Below are 22,722 nucleotides of genomic sequence, written 5' to 3' on the forward strand. Positions count from 1 at the left end.
TTTCTGAAAACAAACATGAGATGATGATCTTCCTCTACTATTTAGGAGTACAAATCATAAAATATACTTTCTTTAGAATACTTCAGTATGCCTCAAAAATCTGGGATGCGTGCCCTACTTTTTTAATCTATATGGTTTTCTAGATGGGTGGTTCCTAAGCTCTTTGATCAATGAATTCTTGTTAGCTCTCATAATTTTTTCTTTTCCTTTCTAAGCCCTTATCATGAAATTCATAACTGATCAGGTTTTTTATAAGAGTTGCTGGTTTATTGTGTTTTGTTGATGAGTGACTATGACTACTGAAGTCTCATTATTATGGAACCCTTATAGTGACTTCACTTTAGAAATGACCTCATTTTTTTTTGGTGATTCTGGATGGCACCATTCAGAAATGTTTGAAAATATATAACAACCCCATTTTATAGAAAATCTTTGCTAACATCTCTTAAAAATCATATTTTAACCCAAGACCAAGCATATAACAAGTTGTTCTGCTTCTTGTGGTTTCATTCTTCCCTTTGGCATGTAACTTTGCTAGTGAGATTATTTTATGCTTGCAACAACTTAAATAAATGTCTACACATTCCAAAATGAAAGAATATCCCATTCATGTGCCATAGTGGTTAAGATAGGGTCCTGTAGGAATTCCATATGCAATCTGTAAGTACCTTGGTAGTATGTATTTATTTGGGAAATTTCCTTGCCTGTCTTGAATTGTTTCCATTTCTAATGGGCCTTTGGCAGCTATAAGCTTGTTATAAACTCATATTCTGCAACAACTAAATCCTGAATCTTTTCAGAAAAAGTTGCTTAAAGTAATAATTTTAAAAAATCCTTCTTAACTCAATCTATTTACAGTTGTCCAAGCATTATAATGCAAGTGAACCTAAACAATTTGAGTTGTGTTTATGTTAATTTGGCTCATTGTCATATATTTTAATTATCAAATTAGGGCATTAAGTAGAATTAACCTAAACACAATTATCCATTTTAAGTGCATGTATCTGTATGAAAGGCTTGCTGAAGCGTAGCTTGATTGGCTTTGAAGTGGCCTGGTTGCAAAAGAACCCATGCTTTAATGTACACAGGAGTTACCTGAGGTAACCACTACTGGTGGAGCTCAACCTACACACTAAAAGGGTGGAAGTCATTGCAGCCAAGGCAGAAGGGTATGAAGCTGCTGCCAGCACTCATGGACCAGGCTGCTCACATGGGGAACCAGCTCAGGTCTTGTTAATGACTGACTGTGCAGATTAGCACTTGATATACTTTGGATTTATCTCCAGTCATCTTTTTCAAGCTTCTTTTTAGATGAGAAAGGGAAAGAGAAGAAATATTTTGGTTTCAGTAAACAAAGTGACACATTTTCCAGGCACTGTTTTGAAGCACTTATGAGAAAAACAAAAGCCTGTCTTGCAGTCCTGTGTTGGGTTGTTTTCATCCAACTGTGGAAGTGGGAAGGGACAAAGGAATTAATTTGTGAGACAGGAAGAGTTATCTTACTTATGCTGGTGATAGAACATGAATCTATATCTTGCACTACGTGGAAAAATGCCCTAAGCACAAAGTTACTACTCTAGAGGCAAGCAGGGGGGAGAAAGTGTCTACTCACTATGTCCTAGTAAATTCCTAGTTTGTCCCAAGTTTTTAATATGCACCTGGTTAGAAGGCACAGAGAGAATTTCTTTTTGGTCTTATGAGATTAAGATGTTTACCTGAGACACAGAAGCCTAGTTTGTGGATTTTTGCAGGTTTACAGGTGAACAGCAAATAAGAAAGAGATAGAAAGCACTCTTCATCTTCACTTTCCCCTCCGAAACTCTGCAGTCTGGTGTTGATTTTTGGTTTCTGGAAGAGGTAGAGTCAGATCCTTCTGGTGAAGGAAGGATTTTAGCTTCTGTCAGCCACATCTCAGATGAGTACCATAAGCACTAAAGAGAAGGAAAACCTATTTCTACGACTACCATGAAACAAATCAAAATTAGTCAATTCATTTGATCCATATTTGTGAGTTATGCAAAATTTGGGTTGGTTTTTTTTTTTTTCTTTCTTTAATTTTTGGTAGTCAGTCAGCTCAGTAAATACCCCAAAGAGAAAGGGAAGTGATACAATTAACAAAAGTGATAGTCCAGGCTGTCCAGTGCAACATTTTCCAGGCAGAACAAAATTACTATTCCATTCTGTTGTTGATTCCCCATCTTGCTGGCACTGCTTCAGCATATGACAGGAAAATTAGTGAACATCATGAGGTGTATCCACTTATATTACAGCATCTATGACTATTTAGGTTATTGTATCATTAGCAAGTCTTCCTTAAAATATGACTGGTCTGTCTATGCATTGTTTGTGAAAGAAGAGAGGGAGTTGCATTTCCAGGTGATCCTACTTTTTCAACATATTTAATTTTATATAGTTTAAATAACAGTCTAAATATTTTCAAAGCCAAAATGTAATTTTTTTTCCATCATTTTTACTCATTTCTTCTTCAAGAGGAACTGAAATGAACCTGTTTATGGCTTCATACCTGCAAAAGACTAGAGGACTGATTTTTCAAAGGAAGTCAGCTGATGAAGTTATAGAAAAATGTAGTTTAGAGCAGTTGATTATTCATTCATTGACATCCTGAATTTATATTCCTACAATAAGATCTGGACTTGATGTTTCAGCCTTTAAAACACTGATGTTTATTTTTCCTCTGAGTAAGCAAGGTAAAAAGGAAATCTTCCTTTCTGTGTTTCTACAGTGATAGTCCTAAGAACAAAAAACATCACAAAGAATGTGTGTGATGGGGTTTCTGCTGAAAAAGGATGAGGGTAATAAAATAATTTAGAAATACCTTAATTTGTGAATTAAATTTGAAATTTATTTTTCTCAGTAGAAATTAGAATGTTCAAGGTACATTCACTGGGCATGTAGCATGGAAGAAGTCATGGTCTGAACAATGTGATGGGAAAGGGGGACCTTACATTGGTGTACTGTGAGTGGTGACCTCAGCTAGGATGCACTTCCATAGCTGAACTGAAGTGCTGAGACCAGGGTCCCTCCAGCTCTGTGATCCCCCATACCAGAAAAAACTGTGGAAAGATTAAGGGTCTTCATGCAATTCTGAACATTTTTGAGAGATGGATTTGGGTGAGGAAGGAGGGGAGGAACTGGGAACTGGAGACAAAAGAGAATCACGAAGAATGTCTCAGCTCTTGCATTTTCTATGTGAGCCTTGTGCAATCTGGGAAGTCAACAGAAAAGTTGCCCTTGCCTTTATGGGAGAAGCATGAAACCCCCTTTACAGCTCTTGAACTTCCACTTCTAAACATCTGGCCAGAAAAAAAACACATTAAAAGCAACTCAAGCAGCACAAGTTGGCACAAGTTCAGGAAAAGAAGAATCAGGAACAGGTTCAGAGGAAATAAAAAAAAAGGCCTAGAAATTTGTTTTTAACAGTCAAAGCTATGATCTGTTAGAAGTCTGATATCAATAAAGATGAAGCCTTAGCTTTTCCTTTCCATTTGCTTCTTCTAGCAGGTTTTTTTAATAACTTCTTATTAAGGGAGGTGTCATGATCAATGTATTTTTGAAATGAATAATTTAAATAGCTTGCACTAACTTTCCTGTGATGGCTGCAAGGCCTAAGAAGGCTTTTTGCTGATGTCTATTGTGGGACATTAAGGTAATACAGAATAAACAAGCTTATTCTCCTTTTATTAAGAAGTAGCTAGAACTGGTTGTCTCATGTTGTTGGAAAACCCTTGTTTTTACCCTTGTTTGGATGCTATGGTAAAAGGGGTTGCATTTTTTGACTAGAGGACATAATTTATTTTTATCTCTGTGTTTGCTGCGAAATCTACCTGTAATGCTTCTTGATGAACCATGCATCCTATAATGGCTTGAGAAGCACAGGAATTGTTGCTTGGGACCTTCTGAGAAGAGACTGGGCATTTATAGTGAGAATTGTGAATCTCAGATTCTTGTTAGAGGGGAAAGGGATCCTTTTATTATTTTGATTCATTTAAACTTACAGAGTAGCAGCCATCTTCTTACGCTGTAATTCTAAAAAGGAATATCCTTTTCATAGGCTTAGCATCTATTTTAAAAACCTGGTCCAAGGAAAAGAAGCTAGAATGGCAACATTTTCTATATCTCATCTATTACTCTGGTTCTCCTTAATATGATCTGCAGGCAATGAGACTGGTGACAAAGGTCCTATCCACTGTGAGAAAATAAAAAATAAGAACGCAAAGGAGTTATTTGCATCTGATTGTGCTGATCCAGCTTTTGTGGTAAGAACACAAACTGTTTTTGCAATAGCAATATTAGAAAATGTGACCAGTGAGGGATTGCCCAAGAGGTTCTGCATGCTTTAGTGAGCACGTGGCTCTGGACTTTTTTATTCTGTAGCAAGTACTTTTTGTTGTTAATGTCAAGAGCAGTGTGAACTTCCAGGCTTCCCTGAGGAACAAAATTTATATGGTCAGATCAGAGTATACAACCAAAGTAACGTGATGAAAGAAAGGTATTTGAAAAGCTATTTGAAACCATAAATTATTCTTCTTTCAAAATTAACACTTGGCCTTCTTATGTTTTGGAAAGAACATTTGAAAGCCTTGTTGGATCAGCAAACTGTATGCTGGGTCTTCATGGTGGCTAGGCTGGCTGTTGTAGTCTTCTCTTAAGTCTAGATTCATGGTCCATTTTTTTTCCGTAAGTCTTGCCTTCCTTCTATATAGAGGTAGAATATTTGTGCATGTCCAAGACAGAAAAAAGAAAAAGAAATATATCTCTTAATTAGTAAACAGACATTATCCTATTTTTGTGGCTTCTGGAATCTGTTTGTATGAAATGCTTCATTACTTCTTGAATAAAATAAAGTCTAAGGACACTAGAATGACTCCTCCTTCTGGAGCCTCCTTTTGAAGTGTTACTTCTGTCACCAATTCTGGAAGTTCTTGCCTCATTCTTCAAAAGAGGGCAACAATCCTTCAGAGGTATATTCCAATCTTGCTGTAAATTTAGGCAATAGCCCTTTAAAACACTGTAGCTACAATTACATTTGTGAATTAGTTCTCACAAAATCCCTTTGGAATTAATAGATCTTACACACTACTCTGGATTTATACTGCTCTTGGGTTTTACCACTTGATACAGTAAAGCAAATATTCATGAAGGAAAAGTCCCTGTTTTCAATAATTTTGGGCTGTTGTGCTGAGGAATGTTTTCTTTTGATAAAGATCATGCTGACAGAATTTAAGGAGAAATGTTAGACTGTAGTCACACCACAGTGTGGAAGGAGTTGTTTCATAAAGCTAATCACACTGAAGATCATGGAGGGAACACCTAAAGGTAAGACAAAAAGAGAGAATCCCTCTTAGCATGTGGCCTCCTTCTCCAAAAACATGGCAAACCTGTTAATAGTACCTCAACAAGAGGGTAGCTCAAATTAAGTGTGGAAGACTTAACAAATTTGCTCTCATTTTGATGGAATTAGAAAAAGTCTTATGAAATGTTGAGTCAATCCACGCTGCAATCTTCCTGAGCAGCAAAAGTTGTGCAGAGAGAGCACAGTTTTTTCTCTTTCCCAAGTATGCTGAGCTAATTTTGTTTCCTATGTTCCACAATACGGTCATCGTGATGTGGAAGAACTTGACTCTGATTTATACCACTCTCAAATACTGCTACAGCATTGTGTGACCTGTAATAATAATATTTGCATAACCCCTTTATTTCCCTGTAGTGGGGATGTAAGTCCTTTCCATGAAACTTCAATTAAACATTTTCTGGAAACAGCTTTATGTTTGGGAACTGGTACCTCCCTGTAGAATAGCTATCTAAGTTAATTTTTTGAGCTTAGTCATTCCTGGATTTCATTAAAAAAGATCACATTTATGGACTTCTATTCATCAAATGCTCTGATGCATGTGTAATCAAAATATTAACATATGCATTAGCAAAGAATGATATTTGAAATTATTTTTGACAAATCTGAAAACTGCTGAAACCAGTGATGTTGCAGCTGTGCATGTTAGGTGTAAGTGTGACCTGTAAACTCCTTGCATCACTATTCAGCTTTATTTAGCTTCCTGGTGTTAAAAATCATCCGTTCCAGCCTATCTGCATTCATTGTGAACTGGTAGAGTACAGTGGTTTAGCACAGCACAGTCTGACTGTCAGAGTGCTGCACCGTGCGGGCTTGGGAGCAGTGGGCCTTGCTTGGCATTTTCCCAAGTGCTACTCATCCACAGCAGAGAGTTAAAACTGCCTGCAGGAGAAGTAAAATCGACATTTTGTAGATTAGCAAAAATAAATTAGGATCTGGCCCCAACAGGTGCACTCTGAACCAGGATAAAATAGGGGAAAGTGTCAAATTTTGATATGACAATATGGAAAATATTTTGGTTGGAGCATTGGGTCTGATTGTAACCTCTTTCATGGTCCATATGTGTTTTCAGCACTCAGGATTGCTGATGAAAGCAGTGATGCTGGATTTGGTGTAAAATACCTGAACACCATCTAACTTCTACTTCATCAAAATTTGAGAATTGGAACTATGTGCAGCCTTTGTGTTGAACTTGAAGGCTAAATATTTGTGTCTTTATTATTGTCAAATTTTGATTATATGATGGATTTTTTTTTTTTTTATTTACTTGGTCAGTTACACAGCTTGCTTTGTGAAGGAGAGGAACTAATTTTCACAAAACTTAGATTGGTATAAACACAAAGTATTTATCACTATCTTCATGACTGTATTAATAGCTTTGCCAAAAAAAAACCCTCATCAGAAACAACCTCTCCCTCCCTCTGCCAAATAACCTTTGCAATTAAATGTGGTAATTTCCTGATATGTTTCCTGAGAATTTGTGAGCAGTGACTATAGTGAGGAAATTTATTTAGTGAATCATTAGTTGCTAATTTTTCATTCATTCTGGCTAAACTATCTCTGTTAATGGGTTCAAGATATGTAAGAGGAAATTATTTTCATCCAGATGAGTTGGCTGGTCTACATTCTTATAATCTCTGACATTTCAAATTCTCCTTTAGATCAGTGATTCAGAAAGCAGTATGGTATTTTTTTAATGTTAGGTACAATATTTGATCATCAAAAAGGTGGGGTCTGTTTGCTTTTCATTTCCCTTAGGGAATACAGAACTAGATAAAAGACAGACAATGTAATTTTCTGCCTTCCTGTTCCCTCTTTCTGCAAAAGTAAATACTATCAGTTGTCAAAATGGACATTTGAACATCTTAATATGGAGATACAGACAACCTAGTAGGGAATGTGTTAGTATGCCAATGTGTGCCTGTATATCTTTGACATTCTGGTGAGTACTGGTCTGGTATACTATTCAATAGTCACCTCTTTTAATCTCCGAATGCCTCCTAAAATCAAGGGAATGCATAATGTTGCTAATCAGCTTGAACAAATACTCTGCAGTCAGAGAAGATAAGGTGGCTGTTTTAAGTCAGTGCATTTGTATGTGCTTCCTCAGCAACTGAAGGTCTTTTTGACTGTACTAAAACTAAACAAAACAAAAAAATTCACGTGAAAAACAATACGCTGAAATCTGATCAGCCTTGATTTCATTTCGTCAGAAAGTTGGTCTGGAATTTATAAATACATCAATGGAGTAGAAACTATGGCCATGGGTACAATTCTGTCTTACTAGATCTGCACATTTTTCATTTCAGACCAGACCCTTTTGAAAACGATTGTTGCTTTAAATGAACCGTTGGCAGAAGATCTAATCGTGACTTTACTTTTGGGTACATGTGCCCAAAGCACCTAACTTACCTCTTTTGATGTCCTACATCCTACATTCTTTTGTCCAGTAGCGTACGAGGACAGGAGAGACCAACTGAGTAAATCTCTCCAGTGGACAGCGGAATTTGCAGCCAAGGAGGGTGAGAGGGTGAGGATTTCTCGAGGAATTATTCCGATAGTACATTTCTATGGTGTATTGCCTGTTTCAAAATAGAGAAACTTAGCCATGCAAAACCACACAGTCTTTCCATGTTGTAGAGATTGTACTTTGGGACAAACCTTCAGCCAGCTTATTTTTCTGTTTGTTATTGTGTTTGTGATTTATTAATATCATTAGTACTCTGAAAAGGTTGTTTTAAACAATAGGGGGTCAACACCAGTTTGCATGTAGTGTGTCATCTATGTCAAGAAGTTAAATAGATTAAAAGGAGGGAGTAAAACTTCTCATAACTGTAATGAAGCAATAGATAGAGGTTTTTCTGGTTTACTCTGCTACTGTCTGCTAACCTGAGTCCAATTATTATAATTAAAATCAATCTATAATATTTTCCTGCACAGTGAACCTCGTGTATCCAGTTTAATTAACCTGGTGTAAATTGCTTTTTTAGAAATTAGTAAATTGTAAATTAGTAAATTGCTTTTTAGAAAAAGTACATGTTTGAAGTATAGCTTGAAGGTACTTGCCCATTTCTTTCCTGGTAAAGTTCAAAAAAATGACAGGCACTGTAAGGAGGCAGTTTCCCATCGAAGACATTGAGTGCTGTCTGCAAGGCAGCAATGGTGGCTGCATGCTGTGAACAGAAGAAACCTGTAATTAAAGGTCTGTTGAAAATGATTGCATGAACCTATTATTTAACAATATGTCCAGCACATTGTCTCTCCACTCAACATTAACATTACTTGTGTGGTCTCATTAATAGTTGCCCTCTGCAACACTGAGCAAATAGTGTCCTTTTATGGCTGTATAAACTGAGGTGCTGCATGTATAAAATACACATATATGTAAATAAGAAGCCTTAGTCACTTGCAGTTTTTATCAAAGTTAATGGGGGCCTTTAAAAGTTCTTTTAAAAGGAACTAGTGGGTTTTCCCATTAAATAAGCAGTATTAGAGATCAGATCAGTAAGCTCTTTAGCTGATATATACCCGTTAGGTCATAATCTAATGGCAATACAGAAATAGAAGCTTTTTACTGAGAGCAATACAAAAATTTCCTTCGCCAGTGACAGTGTGTGCACATTCTAAACCAAAATACAAAGTCACAATTGAGTAAATGCCTTCATAAGACCTTCTCAAATAACTGTAACTTCTTTTTTTATTATTATTTTTATTTTTTATTTTGCACCTGAAAAATATCCAGGAAGCAGGAGATTTCTTTCTGAATTATCTTCATTATACAGGCTTAGTAAAACATGAGTCATGGTTTTTCCAGTTTTCTACTCAACCAAAACAATATTACAAAGAAAAAAGCCATGACATCAGGTGGAAAATGGAAAGCTGCAGGTTTCAAAGCAGTATCTGTTCAATAAAGAATGAAAATAATCCAAAGATATTTAAGGCTAACCAAATAAAAATGCTTGTAGCTATATTTCATGGTGGAAATAAAATTTCATGGCTTTCACTGCATGTAATAACTGCAGAAAGGAAGCACAAAAGAAACAGAAATCACTCACTGCAGAATACATAACCATTTTTTGCCGGTGTGAAGAGTTTCTGGCATTTGAGATATGCTTTAGAATAGTTTTTAAAAGAATACCTGAAAGAAAATGGGGAAGAAAATGACAATGAAAGAGATATTAACGTCTATATTGATTGCTGCCCTTTTAACAATCACTCTTTAAATGCACCAGATTTATTCAATTGACTTTATCAGTAATTTGTGCTGAGTGCCCTGATTAATTCTGACACTATCTTTTATATGAACAGTGGACCTATTTTACTTCTGTGTAAAATGTTTTGGGGATCCCTAATAGCCTCAGCATCTTCAAACGGTGCATTCACAGCTACTTTGTGCCAGCAGACCAGTGCAAGAAGAGCACAGTAATGAATACTACCCTGTTGTGTGTGCAATTCCATTGATTTCCTGATTTCCAGAGGAAAAAGGAAGAGCCTATCCTCCAGACTCTGGGCCTTCATAAACTGTGTAGCTGTCTGTATTTCGTTAATGTTAACTGCTGAAAAGTTGTAAGACAAACTACTTGAATTAAATCAATGGCTGTGCTAGTATGTTCACGTAAGGTTGGCATCTCAACAAATAAAAATCCTAAAAGCAGAACTGTATAGACAAGCAGAAATACAGAGAATAGTCTTCAGCTACTGGCACATTTTTAATAGCAATTGTTAGTAAAGCAAGGACAGATGTTTGAACTTTGTGCTAAGTTTTGTAAGTTGGAGCTTACACAAAATGTGACAAATTGATTCATGCTTATCTGTTTATTTGTCTTTGTAACTCATAGATCCAAAATGAAAGCCTGCCTATATAAAATGAAAAGAGTCTCAAAAGGTGGCAGTGGATTAATGGAGGAGAATGAGTGACTAAAAAGGTATAAAATATTTTTAAATTTCAGACACTATTTTCTAGCAGAATAAAGTTTATAAACAGTTTAATAATCTCATTTTAGGACACTCAGTAGTGGAGTATGAAGACTGTAAGGCTACAAAGTCACCATTTTAGACATTATTGCAAATAATATATTTTTAAGTAAGTTACACGTGGTGGCTTACATTAAATTCAGACTTGATTCAGTTCAATAGGAATCTATATATTACTTTGAATTTCTTATACAGTGTAATCTAAATGATATGTCCATTATAATGTTAGATTAGGATATTCACGATTCATATCCTCACCATCTCCCTTCCTATTAATCAAAATCTTTCAGTGCTGACCACCAATACCCACATCACAGCGTCTTTCATACTTCTACTATGGAATCTGTAGCAATGTTTGTTATATCCCTTTCTTCTTTCCCACCTTACTTTTATTTTTAAATGGGGTAAGAATTTGGCTTACCTCCCTGCAAACGTGACTTTTGTATTTGTTTGTGGAACCCAAATTCCACCTGCAATAACAATTCTGAGAGCTTTATCAGCTTGGTCCTGACACCACGAGTAGCCCAAACAGGTAAAGTGTAATTGTTAATATCCTACAGTGAAGAAAGAAAACATGGTGATTTTCTTACTGATTCCTACTGCTAACTGTTGTTTGTTCTGGCACAAAATGCTTGTCAGAACAAATTCAGAATGTTTCACTCAAGTAACATTATCTCTTTGTAATAAAATGATGACTGTATTTTGCATTTAGACAGCTGTAACATTCCTATTTATAGCATCATACCACTTAAATGAAACTTGAAGGGCAGTGCACAACAAGAAGAGGAAATATAATACTAAAATTATGCAAAAAGCAACTGGCGTTATTTGTGTCGTCAGATGAAAAAAATCACTACATTACTTTTTCAATCATCTACTGGGATCTATCCAGAGATCTTTACTGGAACAAATTCTGTATAAACATCAGTAATTTAAGGGCTGGTAACTCTGAGATATATATATGTACAGCTGTAATATGGATATACCCGAGTATGAGCTGAGTGTATAGGGATGAGATACATAGATGAAATTCATACCTGTTTATACCATTTCTATTGGATACTGGCACAGTCCTCCAGCTAAACTGGAACAAATTAGTCTTTCCTTGGGGATGCAGTCCAAGGTATACTAATGATCTCAACTGTGAGCAAGGAAGATATGCTCAACACTTTTGGTTTGCACTGCCCTGAAGTCCTGTTTAATCAATGTTTGTAACTTTTCTTTGGAGCAATGTAACCTTTGGACTGAGCTCACTAAAAGGAGTGTTCTTGTAACAAGTGAGCTCAAAGGAAAATGTCAACTACTTAAAGGATTTGTTTAAACAAGAGAAACAATAGAATTGTTAGGTTAAACCGGCTCAGATCACAGTGTTATCCATTTCTCTTTTAACAAATGTGATTTGTGTCTTGAGGAAAGAACTGGCTAATAGTATACTATTTAAGACAGTGCTGTAGGCAAGTGAGCACATCAGTCTCCAAGTTACCTAAAAGTCAGGTGACACTTAGCCAAAAGTAACAAACACAGAGAGATGCATGCTACTGTAATTTAATGAACTGTATTTAAAAAGCCATATAAGGACAGTCTCTCTGTATGCTTGAAAGGGTGATGGTGACTTTTATGGCAGATGTCTTAACTGATAACCCCAGAGTCTTCAGTGAGTAGTGTGAAAGACAAAAGCTCATCAAATCTAACACTAGAAGGAAAAACCCAACTAATTTTTTTGTCTTCCAGAGTTTAGCTAGATCCCTGATGGGAACTGTTGATTTGGTGCGTTTGTCTGGTGATACAGCTTTCTAAGCATAATATAAAAATTGAAATAAAAAGTTGTGGTCCTGAACTATCCTGCATTGGAAAATGTAAAAGGGTGGCCTCACTGAAATTACAGTGAGATATCCCAACATTTTAACACTTCTTTTAGCTCAAGGGCCCTGCTTAACATTCCATTCAAGATTGCTTTGACCAAGGTTGGACCTCTGCAAAAACTGCAGGACAGAAGGTAAACTCATTCGCATCACACACAAATATTACATGTAACTTAAGAAATCTGACTTAAAAATGCCTCTGTTTTCTTGGAAATATCCAATGAATGGGTATGAATATCCATTGGTCAATGAATGACCAATTTATCATTAATATTTGAGTTTATAAATAGTTACACAAGAAAGTATTTGTAGAAAAAGCTGCCTTCAACAACAACAACTTTTTAACACAAGACTCTGCGATTTTCACTTGCATCAGCTGAGATAAGTCTGGACTTTGAAGTTATATGAAGAGGGGTTTGTTGCTAAATTAGGGGCAGTCAGGCTTTTTTTAAATCACAAAGTTATCAGACTGTGGGACTCAGATGCCCATGACAGTTTGGCACCACAATACCCTTTTTGTTATAAAATCCATGCTTTTGTTGTGATACCCCTGGTTCCTTTGCTTAAAACAAGCTCCCAAACTTGAACAAATATTTGTTTGGGTCATTCCAATGGCTGCTTAATTCCTGAAAATACTCTGACCACTACTGTTCCTGTGCTAATAATAGCTTCTCTTGCTTACACAATTTGCATAAACTCTTTGTGGAAGGATGCTTATATTGCTTTGCCAGCAACATATTTTATTCATGTGTATCTTCATGATGCTGTTTGGAGGAGTAACAACAATTTTATCCAAAGGTATGCTTTTGTCTAATTCGTCATATGCAGTCACTGACAGGATCGTGAATTTGGTGGGCCACTTGTGTTCATTATAGGGGTGAACGACCCACAGCAGCCTCACATAGTCACAGTATATTTACAGGATTTTCAATTGTAAGTTTGATGTTAGGTGAAGGTTTCTGAGGAAGAATAGTCTATGGTTCAAAAAATTTTGAAGGACAGACCTGCTGTCTTTTGAGGTCTTACAAACAATAAAATTAAGAGCTAAAACTAGTTTTAAGAAAGTGGTGGAATTTCTATTGGACTTGATGATCCTAAAGGTGTCTTCCAACCAAAATGATTCCATGATTCTATTTACCTCATATTGTAAAGTGTCCAAGAGCTTCCAAATTCTTTCAGTGTTCAACTTCTTCAATGAGTATCCTGTATGAGTGGCTAAAAACTTCAGAAATGGCTGGAACACAAGAATAGCAAAGTTGTGGTACACAGGGCCTTTTTACATAATTTCTGCACACTGCCATACTAGTGCATAGGAATTGTTAGAAAGAAGAGAGTCTTTGCAATTAAGCAATAAACCATTGCTTAGATGTAAGAGAATTTGGCCTATTCATCTAGACAAAATTGGGAATATGAGCTCAGACTTGAAGTATGGTGGTTATGCTTGGTGAAAATGTTCAGAAGGAGGTAAAGGGGACACAAATACATGAAGAAGTCTGGCAGAACTCCAATAAGTGCTTAAAAGTAGTGTGATAAACGGAATTATGCTGATATTGGTACTCAGGAGAAGGAAGGTATGATACAAATTTGATAAAACTGGGAATTGTTGTTTACTTGCATGTAATACCCAGACACAGAGCCACAGATAGATGGCTGAGGTCAGTAGCTAAAGATAATGAAAACCAGGTGAGTTTCATAGTGTCATTTTGAATACACCTGTGAAGAAGAAGGTTGCAGCAGAATAGACATGTGATTACATACTCATGCAATGATTTTGGTGGTGGGGAAAGACAGGGGAGTACACCACATAGAGACGAGAACAAAACGTAAGTGAGCACCTGAAATGAAGACTTTGGGTGTGAAACATGAACAAGTACTTGAAAGCACTGAGGCTGTTATAGAAATTCTGGGGAATTGAGTTGTGAGGGTTTTGTAGAGGAAGAGGAATCTGAACTAGTAGAGAGTTATACAGAGATGTCAGAGGACTTGCTTTACATAGGAGTAAACAGAGAGAAGTATTGGAGTAATTTAAGAGGCACTGGCACTGATCTTATCTGAGTTTTGTTTTGTCTGGTCTCCTAGAAGCTAAATTTTTGTAAGGAAGTCAATAATTTATCTTTTCTATGACTTGTAATTTTGAGTTGATAGGAACAGCCCAGTCCAGCTGGATCTGTAATGTTGTAATTGGTTTTTTGTATGTCATCTACACCCACTGTGAAGATTAGAAATCTGGAAGAAGCACTGCTATTTTTTACACCTACCTGTTATATAATGTTGAAGAAGTGGTACATTTTAATTAGATTTCCAGAACTGAAAATACACTTTACCTTGTAGTGCTTAAGCTGCCTTTGGAAATACCTTGTTGTGAAGGTTTCTCTCAGAAGCTCTTTGTATTTTGGGCAGTGTGAGAAAGGTAAGTATAGCAACTGAAAAGAAAATTGCAAAACACTAGTTAGGCGAGGTGCATCTTGTTCTGCAATTCAATATACCCCTGCAGGATTGTTGTTCTGATTGGTGGCACTAGTTAGGACAAGCTGAAAAATAATTTGGGAATGTAGTTTTCAAGGATATTCATCTTTAGGACTCTAAGAGTCATACTGATGACTACTTACAAAATAATCTTTATATGTTCTGAGGACTAATAGCTGCAGTAGTTCAAAGTTAAAGGATTCATTTACACAAAATGAATTTTGTCTCTTGACAGAAGACTAACACAAGACCTCATGAACTCCTTTGTTCTTGGCTTCTTCAGGGATGATTTCACTCACTGCCAAGCAACAGCTGAACTGCAATAGGAGTCTTTGTCCATACATAGCTGTATTGAGTGGACTTACCACAGCTTCATTTAGTTCAGCCTAAATTGTAGAAACTTGTGAAGTTTCTTTAACTCAGTTTTGTCTTTCATTAATCTAAGACTTATGAAGGTTAAAGATTACATGTGACTGGAATAACTAAAAAAATTTTAATTTCATTTATTTAAGCTAAACTGAGTTTATTCTTGATTGAAGGGGTTTTTTGTGTTAAATTTTAAGCAAAAGTTAAAATTTGACACTGAGATATTCTTAGTGATTTTCTCTAGTGTGCTTTTTTCCAGTGTGTTTTTTTCCTTTTTCTAGCAATCTACACAGTCCCAACATTAAAATAACTTTTAAAAGAACTTGAGACCTTTGAAGAGGTAATGAGCTTGGAAATCTTCACAGCAGTTCCTTGATCTTTTTAGAAATACAATCTATCTACGCTAGAAGGTAGGAAAGTATTTCTGAATTACAGCCATAGGTTCACGAACAGGCATGACTTCACTAATAAATGATGGGGTTTTGTTTTGGATGGTAGCATACATGTTGTCTCAAGTTCAGGCTATATATGTAGTAAAGATGAATAAAGTTAAATCATTGGAAAAAGTATGAAAAATGTGCCTCTGTTCATCACTTTTTGATTTTTTTGAATAAACTTACTTTCTCTCCTAGATGTGAATGATGTGCAGCACCTGCTTGTGAGTTGTGTTGATAATGGCCAGCTACTCCTGATCGTCTGCTGAGATGCCACCATCTGTGACAGTGTCAGAAGCAGCTCCTGACTCTGTGCCAGGCTGTGTGTGTGAACAGGAAGACACGTTTTTCCATATCTTCTCTCTTCATGCTCTCATTACCCTGAGGTGAGAACCACTGCTCTTAGGCCTATTTAACCTATCATCCCCTATCATCACAAGCTGTGTTAACTAGACTTGTAAGCCCACACAATTTATCTTGCATCACATATGCAAACCTTCTCTTTCAAACTGGGACTCATACTGCACACATCTAATCTTTTCTAACTTTTTACCATAGGTTTTCCATACACAGGAAACTCCAGCTCTACTCAGCTGCCCAGCTTTGTCCTCTAGGATATGTATGTGCAGACTACAGAGCTGCTATCCACATGATTCCTTGCAGCTCCAAGGTGAGGGGTTGAGGAAGGGAGATGAATAAATTAATTGCCCTATGAACTCCTGCGCTTAAAGCTCCTAGTCCTCCTTCCCTTTCCCTTTTACTTTTTTCAACCATCCTCAAAGTGCATGCACTTACCTGCAAGGTGCATGGAAAACAATCCTGTGACTCAGTTCTCACTATAATGTAAGTCCCAGAATGATTCTTTTGTCTTTTCTGTTGGCTGCAGACTAAGAAATGTTGAAGCACTAGTGATATTAGGTACGTTTCTTCCTCTCACACAAAGAAAGTCATGTTTGTGATAAGTTTAGGATTAATCTACTTCTATAGTGATTTACTCACGTTACAGATTACATATTTTTCTCCGTACCTAGGACTTCTGATTTTTTCCTATTTTGTTAAGACCAGGTCTCTGATACATAAGTCCATTCCTATGGAAACTCTTGTCAATATTTCTATTCAGCTTATTAGGCCTTTGTGCACAAGGCTTGTAAGATAATGTACTCCTCATTGGCTTTGCTATGCACTTTTTGCTGTGCCTTCATCTCATATTCTATGTACTTTACTAATCATTAAGGGAAAGCAGATGCCTCTAGTTTATACTCACATTATCATGTGACAGTGGCACCGTGTGAACTGGAATTGGTTGCCAAAGGATTCTGGGGTTCCAAATCTGGTCCTGTGTCAGTGGGTACAGTCCAGCAAGACTTGCCTGAGCACTCATAAGCGTGTGGTCACAGTCAGTGCTTTGAACATAAATCTGAAGCAAAAAAAACCAGTTTGGAAAGTAATTTCTACCATTAGGTTTGTTTTTCTTTCCTCTTGGTTGGAAAAAAGGGGGATGGTGCTGTGCCGGGGAAGTTGTCATTAAAATGGAGTGGTGTGAAGAAGGAGGATGAACAAAGAGTGAAGCTGGAATGAAAGTTTGTTGAACAAATGAGCTGCAACATGATAGCATTTCAGAATGCTAGTGGAAAGCATAAGACCAACTCTGACCATTTAGTCTTTGGGACATCATATTTGCATTGAGAAGCTGGAACCTAAATGAAAACTAAATTGTATCTGCAACTCCATCTCACAGTGGCATTGGAGGTATTTGACATAGATACTGCCCTATACAGCAGTGGGGGATCTGAACCTGATGTACAGCCTGGTTTTCAGTTGACCATCAATCTGAATAAAAGTTGAACCACAGTTTCAGGGATACCATGACATTACATTGAATTCGATCAGTATTAGTTTTCTCCAACCACACCAGGTTTAGACACTCCTGCATCCAGGAAGTCCCGTTAACATCCATGACAAACATCCCCCCGCCCAGATCCAGCACTTGCCTCACTCTGCTTGTATACAGCACTCAGGAAATGAGAGTATCTCCTCCGCGTGTACTGGCCAAGCTCATACTGTTGTTGTATGCCAAGCTGTGGAGGTAACAGAACAGAGTCAGAGGCTAAAGAAATGTGCTATGCATTCATTCCTACAACAACAATAACAAAACCAAAAATATTTTGTACTATTTTCATAATGATGTTTTTCCTTTCACAAGTGAAGGATGAAAGAAGACATGGGAAAAAAAGCAGTAAAGTTGCTGTATGTCTGATACTGGATAATGGTAGACATGATGTCCTAGTGGATACAGTTTTGTATTTTGCTCTACAGAAAGCTATGTGTGTGTTTATCTGAGCTAGACTGGCTGAGGGCCAAGGTAACTTAAAGCAGACATAGCTATGTCCCAACACCATTTGTCTAGTTTCAGCTATATTGCTGTCTCAGGGATGATTAACTGGGAGTGCAGACACCTGCCCATGAAGACTCATACAGGATATAAATCCCATAGAGTATCACCAGTCACTCCATATCAAGGCTACAGTTTTAGCTTGGGCAAGACCTAATTTTTCAGAATAGAAGACTTGAAGTAAAAGTCATCCAAGCCTTCAGGTATTTTGCTGGAATGGTTAATTATTATCAACAGTCTGAAACATTTGATTCTTGTTTCTTGCCTGACTGTGTTCCCAGCTTTCAGTCACTGGATCTTGTTATGCTTTTAAATAACATTCACCATCACAGATCTTATTCACAGTTAAACAATAATCCATAAAATGAAATCAAGTCAGTTAATCTCTGTGTTAAATTAAATTGATGACAATTCTCTACGCTCGCAGCAAAATGGGTTTTCCAGTCTCAACATTTTAGTAGCTCTTTGCTGCAAATTTTCCAACTTACCTACATAGTTTTGTGAACACATGGCAGATGAATCACGGAATGAATTAGGTTGGAAAAGACCTCTGAGATCATCAAGTCCCACCTATAACCTAACACCACCATGTCACTAAGTGCCACGTCCAGTCTTTCCTTAAACACCTCCAGGGATGGTGACTTGACCACAATCAGGTGCAACGTCCCTGTAATAGTTTCAATATTTTCATCTTCTTACTTGTACCTTGTGTTACCTGGTCTAAATTTAAATATATTCCACTTTGCTCATGTAAACATTACTGTTCATTGGGATCCCGACTACAGTGATTACTCGTTACTTCCTGAAGTAATTTTATAGGATCAGAGGATAATTCAGGCTGAAAGGGACCTCAGTAAGTCTCTAATCCAACCCCTTGCTCAAAGCAGAGTCAGCTGTGAGGTCAGACCAAGTTACTCAGGGCCCACTGTGTGTGTATGTGATCACCTCTTTTTGTTGCTGGAGTTGTGTTTGCAGTTTCCTAGGGCATATATGTGGCTTAGGCTTCTGCCCCAGCTTGCCTAATGGGTATGTTGTGGAATCCTGACACCTGGGTCTTGAAGTCTTCCATGCCCTGGAGTAAGCTGTCATGGAGAGCTGAGCTTTAGTAGTGTTTATATGGAATGATTGAGTCACAGCTGAGTTAAGGCATAGTAAGCCTGTCTGTTACTCCTGTTTCTTCAAGGGAGGTGACATGGGAAGAAACAGGCCTGATTCTGTACTGGAGATCAGCCCGGCCCCCTAAGAATGGTGGGGAAGAGGAACCCCTCAGGCAGTTTGTTCTGTTCTGATTTTGGTGGAGACCTGGCAAGTGACTAGTTTGCCCAGGAATGAGACTCACTGGACATAAGGTGTGTGTGTGCCTAACAGGGAGACACACCTCACAGTCTGCCTCCACATGCACAGTAGCCATTTATCTGGGACAACCAGACTTCTGGCACACCTAAACTACTTCAGTGAAGCTGCCTGGTTCCCAGAATGCTGGGAAAATAACGAGTGGATTTTTCCATCCAAACAACATGTCTTGGGAAAAAAGGAATGAAGCACACAGACACAGTGGGTACTGATGGTGGGAGTGGAGCAGAAGTTGGGTTAAAAACACCTAATGCTCATATACTACCTTACAGTCTGATAGCACGGGAGTCCACCCTTGGCTCCATTCATAAGAGGTGGCAGCTAATGCAAGTTCCAGTCAATGCAGACACAGTTTCTGCAGTTGCCTCAGCTGCTGTGACAGCTGATAATTATGTGCAAGCTCAGCTCTACTGTATTCCACCAATGCCTGAATTAAAATAGAATCATAGAATATCCTGAGTTGGAAGGGACCCATCAGGTTCATCGAGTCCAGCTCCTAGCCCTGCAAAGGACAGCCCAAGAGTCCCACCATGTCCCTGAGAGTGTTGTCCAAATGCTTCTTGAACTTTGACAGGCTTGGTGCTGTGACCACTTCCCTGGGGACCCTGTTCCAGTGCCCAACCACCCTCTGGGTGAAAAACCTTTTCCTGATATTAACTTAAACCTCCCCTGACTCAGCTTCATGCCATTTCCTCGAGTCCTGTCAATGGTCATCAGAGTGACCTTTTAAATCTACTTTCTTGGACATAGCATGAGAGGAGTTTCTGCTAGTGCTGACCTTAGTAGTTCATGAACTAGGAAACACTCCTACTCAGCAGAGATTGAAGGGGGTGCTGGGGGGTGTCTGTGAGTACTTCTGCCACCTTATGCTGCTGTTGGATAAAGCTGTGTGTGTGGTCTCAGGTAAACTGAGATGGTCACCTATGCCTGACTCCTCCCAGAAGATCCTAGTCTGCAATCAAACAACTCAGCATGTGCTGCTATTGGACTACAACAGGCTGACTCTGTCATTTAGTGAGTGCTGTTGCTGTAGTTTCCTGGTAAGTTGTCTTTCTGGAGATCTGTACATGGCAATTTAAAAAGGTCTTTCTCCAAGTGAAAGCAAAGTTTCAAACCCCAAATATCAACACACCATCTTCCAATATTTCAGCATATTGCCACAGGTTAGCAAACTCACCTTGGTAAGCTGTCCATGTCCTTGCTGTCTTAATATTTCTTTGTGCATATCAGTTGGAAATAACTCCTCTGGGGTGTGTTCACCATGGCGAAATACCTGGTAAAATAGATGAAGTTCCCTTTGTGTTACTGGTATTTTTGTGGTAAATATTAGTGTAGTCACAAAAAATATGCATTGACAGTGAGAACTGTATCTGATAGATGCTAAACATATTAATAGTGCTTTCTTTAAGTCTAGATAGCTACATTTCCTGTTCGATTTATTTAGGCCAATATAACTGGGTTTTTTTCCTGGCATTTGAGAAGTAATTAGCTCAAATAAATTTTTGCAAGATACAAAAACTACAATATATCTTAAGATATTAAAGAGGTTTTATGTGTTTTAGGAGGTATAGACTGCAATATTAAATAAACAGGAAACAAACAGAAGCATGTAAATAATTTTGCAGAAATACTTGAACATTAATATTTTACTATGACTAAGCTGGAATTCAGAAGGAGAAACCCCAAACTATTGCTCAAGATAACAGTTCTATGGCTGACTGTTGTGAAGTGCTCTTTCTTGGCAGAAATTAGCCTTAAAAAGCCATATGTTGACTTTTTCATCACAAGGGGTGATAAAAGTGTTATCTGATATCTAAATACAAACTAAACTGTTACTCTGAAAACATTGAACCTGATCTGGACTTTAACTTCAGATAAAAGATATATTTATAAAGATGAATCAGAATTTTTCATTCCTACAATGACTTCTTTTCATGTCCAACATAATTTCTATGGATATATGCCATATAATTCTAAAATTTTAACACCAGATTTTTTTTATTTCTTAATTCAAGCAGGGAGGAATAAAATCAAAAACTGCAGCACAATAATTATGTAAGTGATTTACAAGTATGTGCAATGTTCAGAACAAGATCCAGGCTTCATGCAAACAAATGGTATGTTATAATCATTGCAAATAGCATTAGTTTCACAGTACTGGTTCTGTGCTGCTTGTTCAATGTCATTGCACACTTGTTTGAGTTTCACATATTGAAATTTGTTTTGCATGTTAATCCATTGAAACCACTGAAAAAGTGGAAACTCTTCCATAGTAAAGAGGGTTTTGCATAGCTGGTAATTAGTTATGTAATCCTCTTTTACATTTTTAAAACAGAATCCTGCATTGTTCTCTCTTAGTGCTATAAAGTAAGCATTCTATATCCATCCAGAAAGCAAAGTGCCTCTAGGAGTGCACAAAGGAGATAACATTTTAAAATCTTATTTAAAATTGGAACTTTTTTTTTTGGACAATTCAATAACAGATTTTGAATATGCAGGAAACACTTAAATATTCAAAAAGTACTCCCTCCTCCCTACCCACGAGTAGAAGAGCAGTTAGTGGCAGGTTTTGAAGAAATTCCACTTGCCCATGAGCTATCTACTTACCATGGACACAAACTTCAGTTTTCTTTTGGCTGTTGTTTGGTGAAGAAAGATGCAGAAAAGGCAGAACATGAAACACAGACTCCAAATTCCACAGACCAGCTGCCTTGCTCTCATCCTGAGGGTAGCTTTCAGCTATTTTACACACCAAGGTCCCTAGCTGGATGTGGTGATATGGTAGATATGTGCTTAAGAGGGGTGGAGTCGGCTGTGCTTAGTGAAGTCTGAAAGTGGGCTCTGAACTTACCTCCTCCTGCCTTTTTTCCCTTCTAGGGTCAGTGTTTTTCAGGGAGATTATAAAATTTAAAGTAGATTTTTCATTTGTACTCAATTCCTCTGTCCCATGTATAACATGGAGCGGAATTTCTGAGCCCTCTAATTCTTGCCCCTGTCACTTGGCAAGGCAGGTAAAGAACTAGAAGTTGCCTTCTGTTATTTAAGCTAGATTTAGTGTGAGTCAGTGAGCCTTCCCAAAAGTGAAACTGCTGCAGATGTCTTACTGTATGCAAAAGAGCTAGTAAATCATCTGCATTCCTAACGCTCACACAATTTTCTCTGAACACTTTGTACTAGAAGGCTAGAAGGAGCAGTGCTGACAAATGTTCTTTTATAATGAATCTCTGGATTCTTCCCTGGGTTTGACTGTGGTTTGCAGGAGGAATAAACAGCAGAAGGCTTTTGTTGCACAGGACTAGGAATAAGACAAAGTTCACTGCAAAAAAAATTTTTAAAGAACTTTTAATCTCTTCAGCAGATGACTCTGTCTCTAGTGGTAAAGCTTGTGCTGCTGTTTTCTAGAACTATCCCCTAGAATTTTATACAGTGAAGTTTTTTATTTTCAAATTTCTCTTGCTGCAAACACTCTCATTATTATAGCATACATAAATCAAGAGTTGTTTC

General features: G+C 37.5%; 1 protein-coding gene across 1 annotated transcript; it reads right to left on the bottom strand.

The window, feature by feature from the left end:
- Positions 1–1,839: 1,839 nt before the first annotated feature.
- On the bottom strand, positions 1,840–21,939 carry LOC126639750 (prostatic acid phosphatase-like). Its single transcript, XM_050314931.1, has 11 exons — positions 21,826–21,939; positions 20,396–20,491; positions 17,465–17,551; positions 16,738–16,890; positions 14,532–14,630; positions 13,346–13,441; positions 10,767–10,899; positions 9,427–9,509; positions 8,438–8,544; positions 7,784–7,953; positions 1,840–1,873 (listed from the first exon to the last, which is right to left on the bottom strand). Exons 1-10 carry the CDS (start codon positions 21,937–21,939, stop codon positions 7,797–7,799), a joined length of 1,125 nt encoding a protein of 374 aa, XP_050170888.1. The 3' UTR covers positions 1,840–1,873; positions 7,784–7,796.
- Between the last annotated feature and the right edge of the window lie 783 nt (positions 21,940–22,722).

This window comes from Myiozetetes cayanensis, unplaced genomic scaffold, assembly GCF_022539395.1.
Source record: "Myiozetetes cayanensis isolate MyiCay16 unplaced genomic scaffold, myiCay2020 scf1, whole genome shotgun sequence".
NCBI lineage: Eukaryota > Metazoa > Chordata > Aves > Passeriformes > Tyrannidae > Myiozetetes > Myiozetetes cayanensis.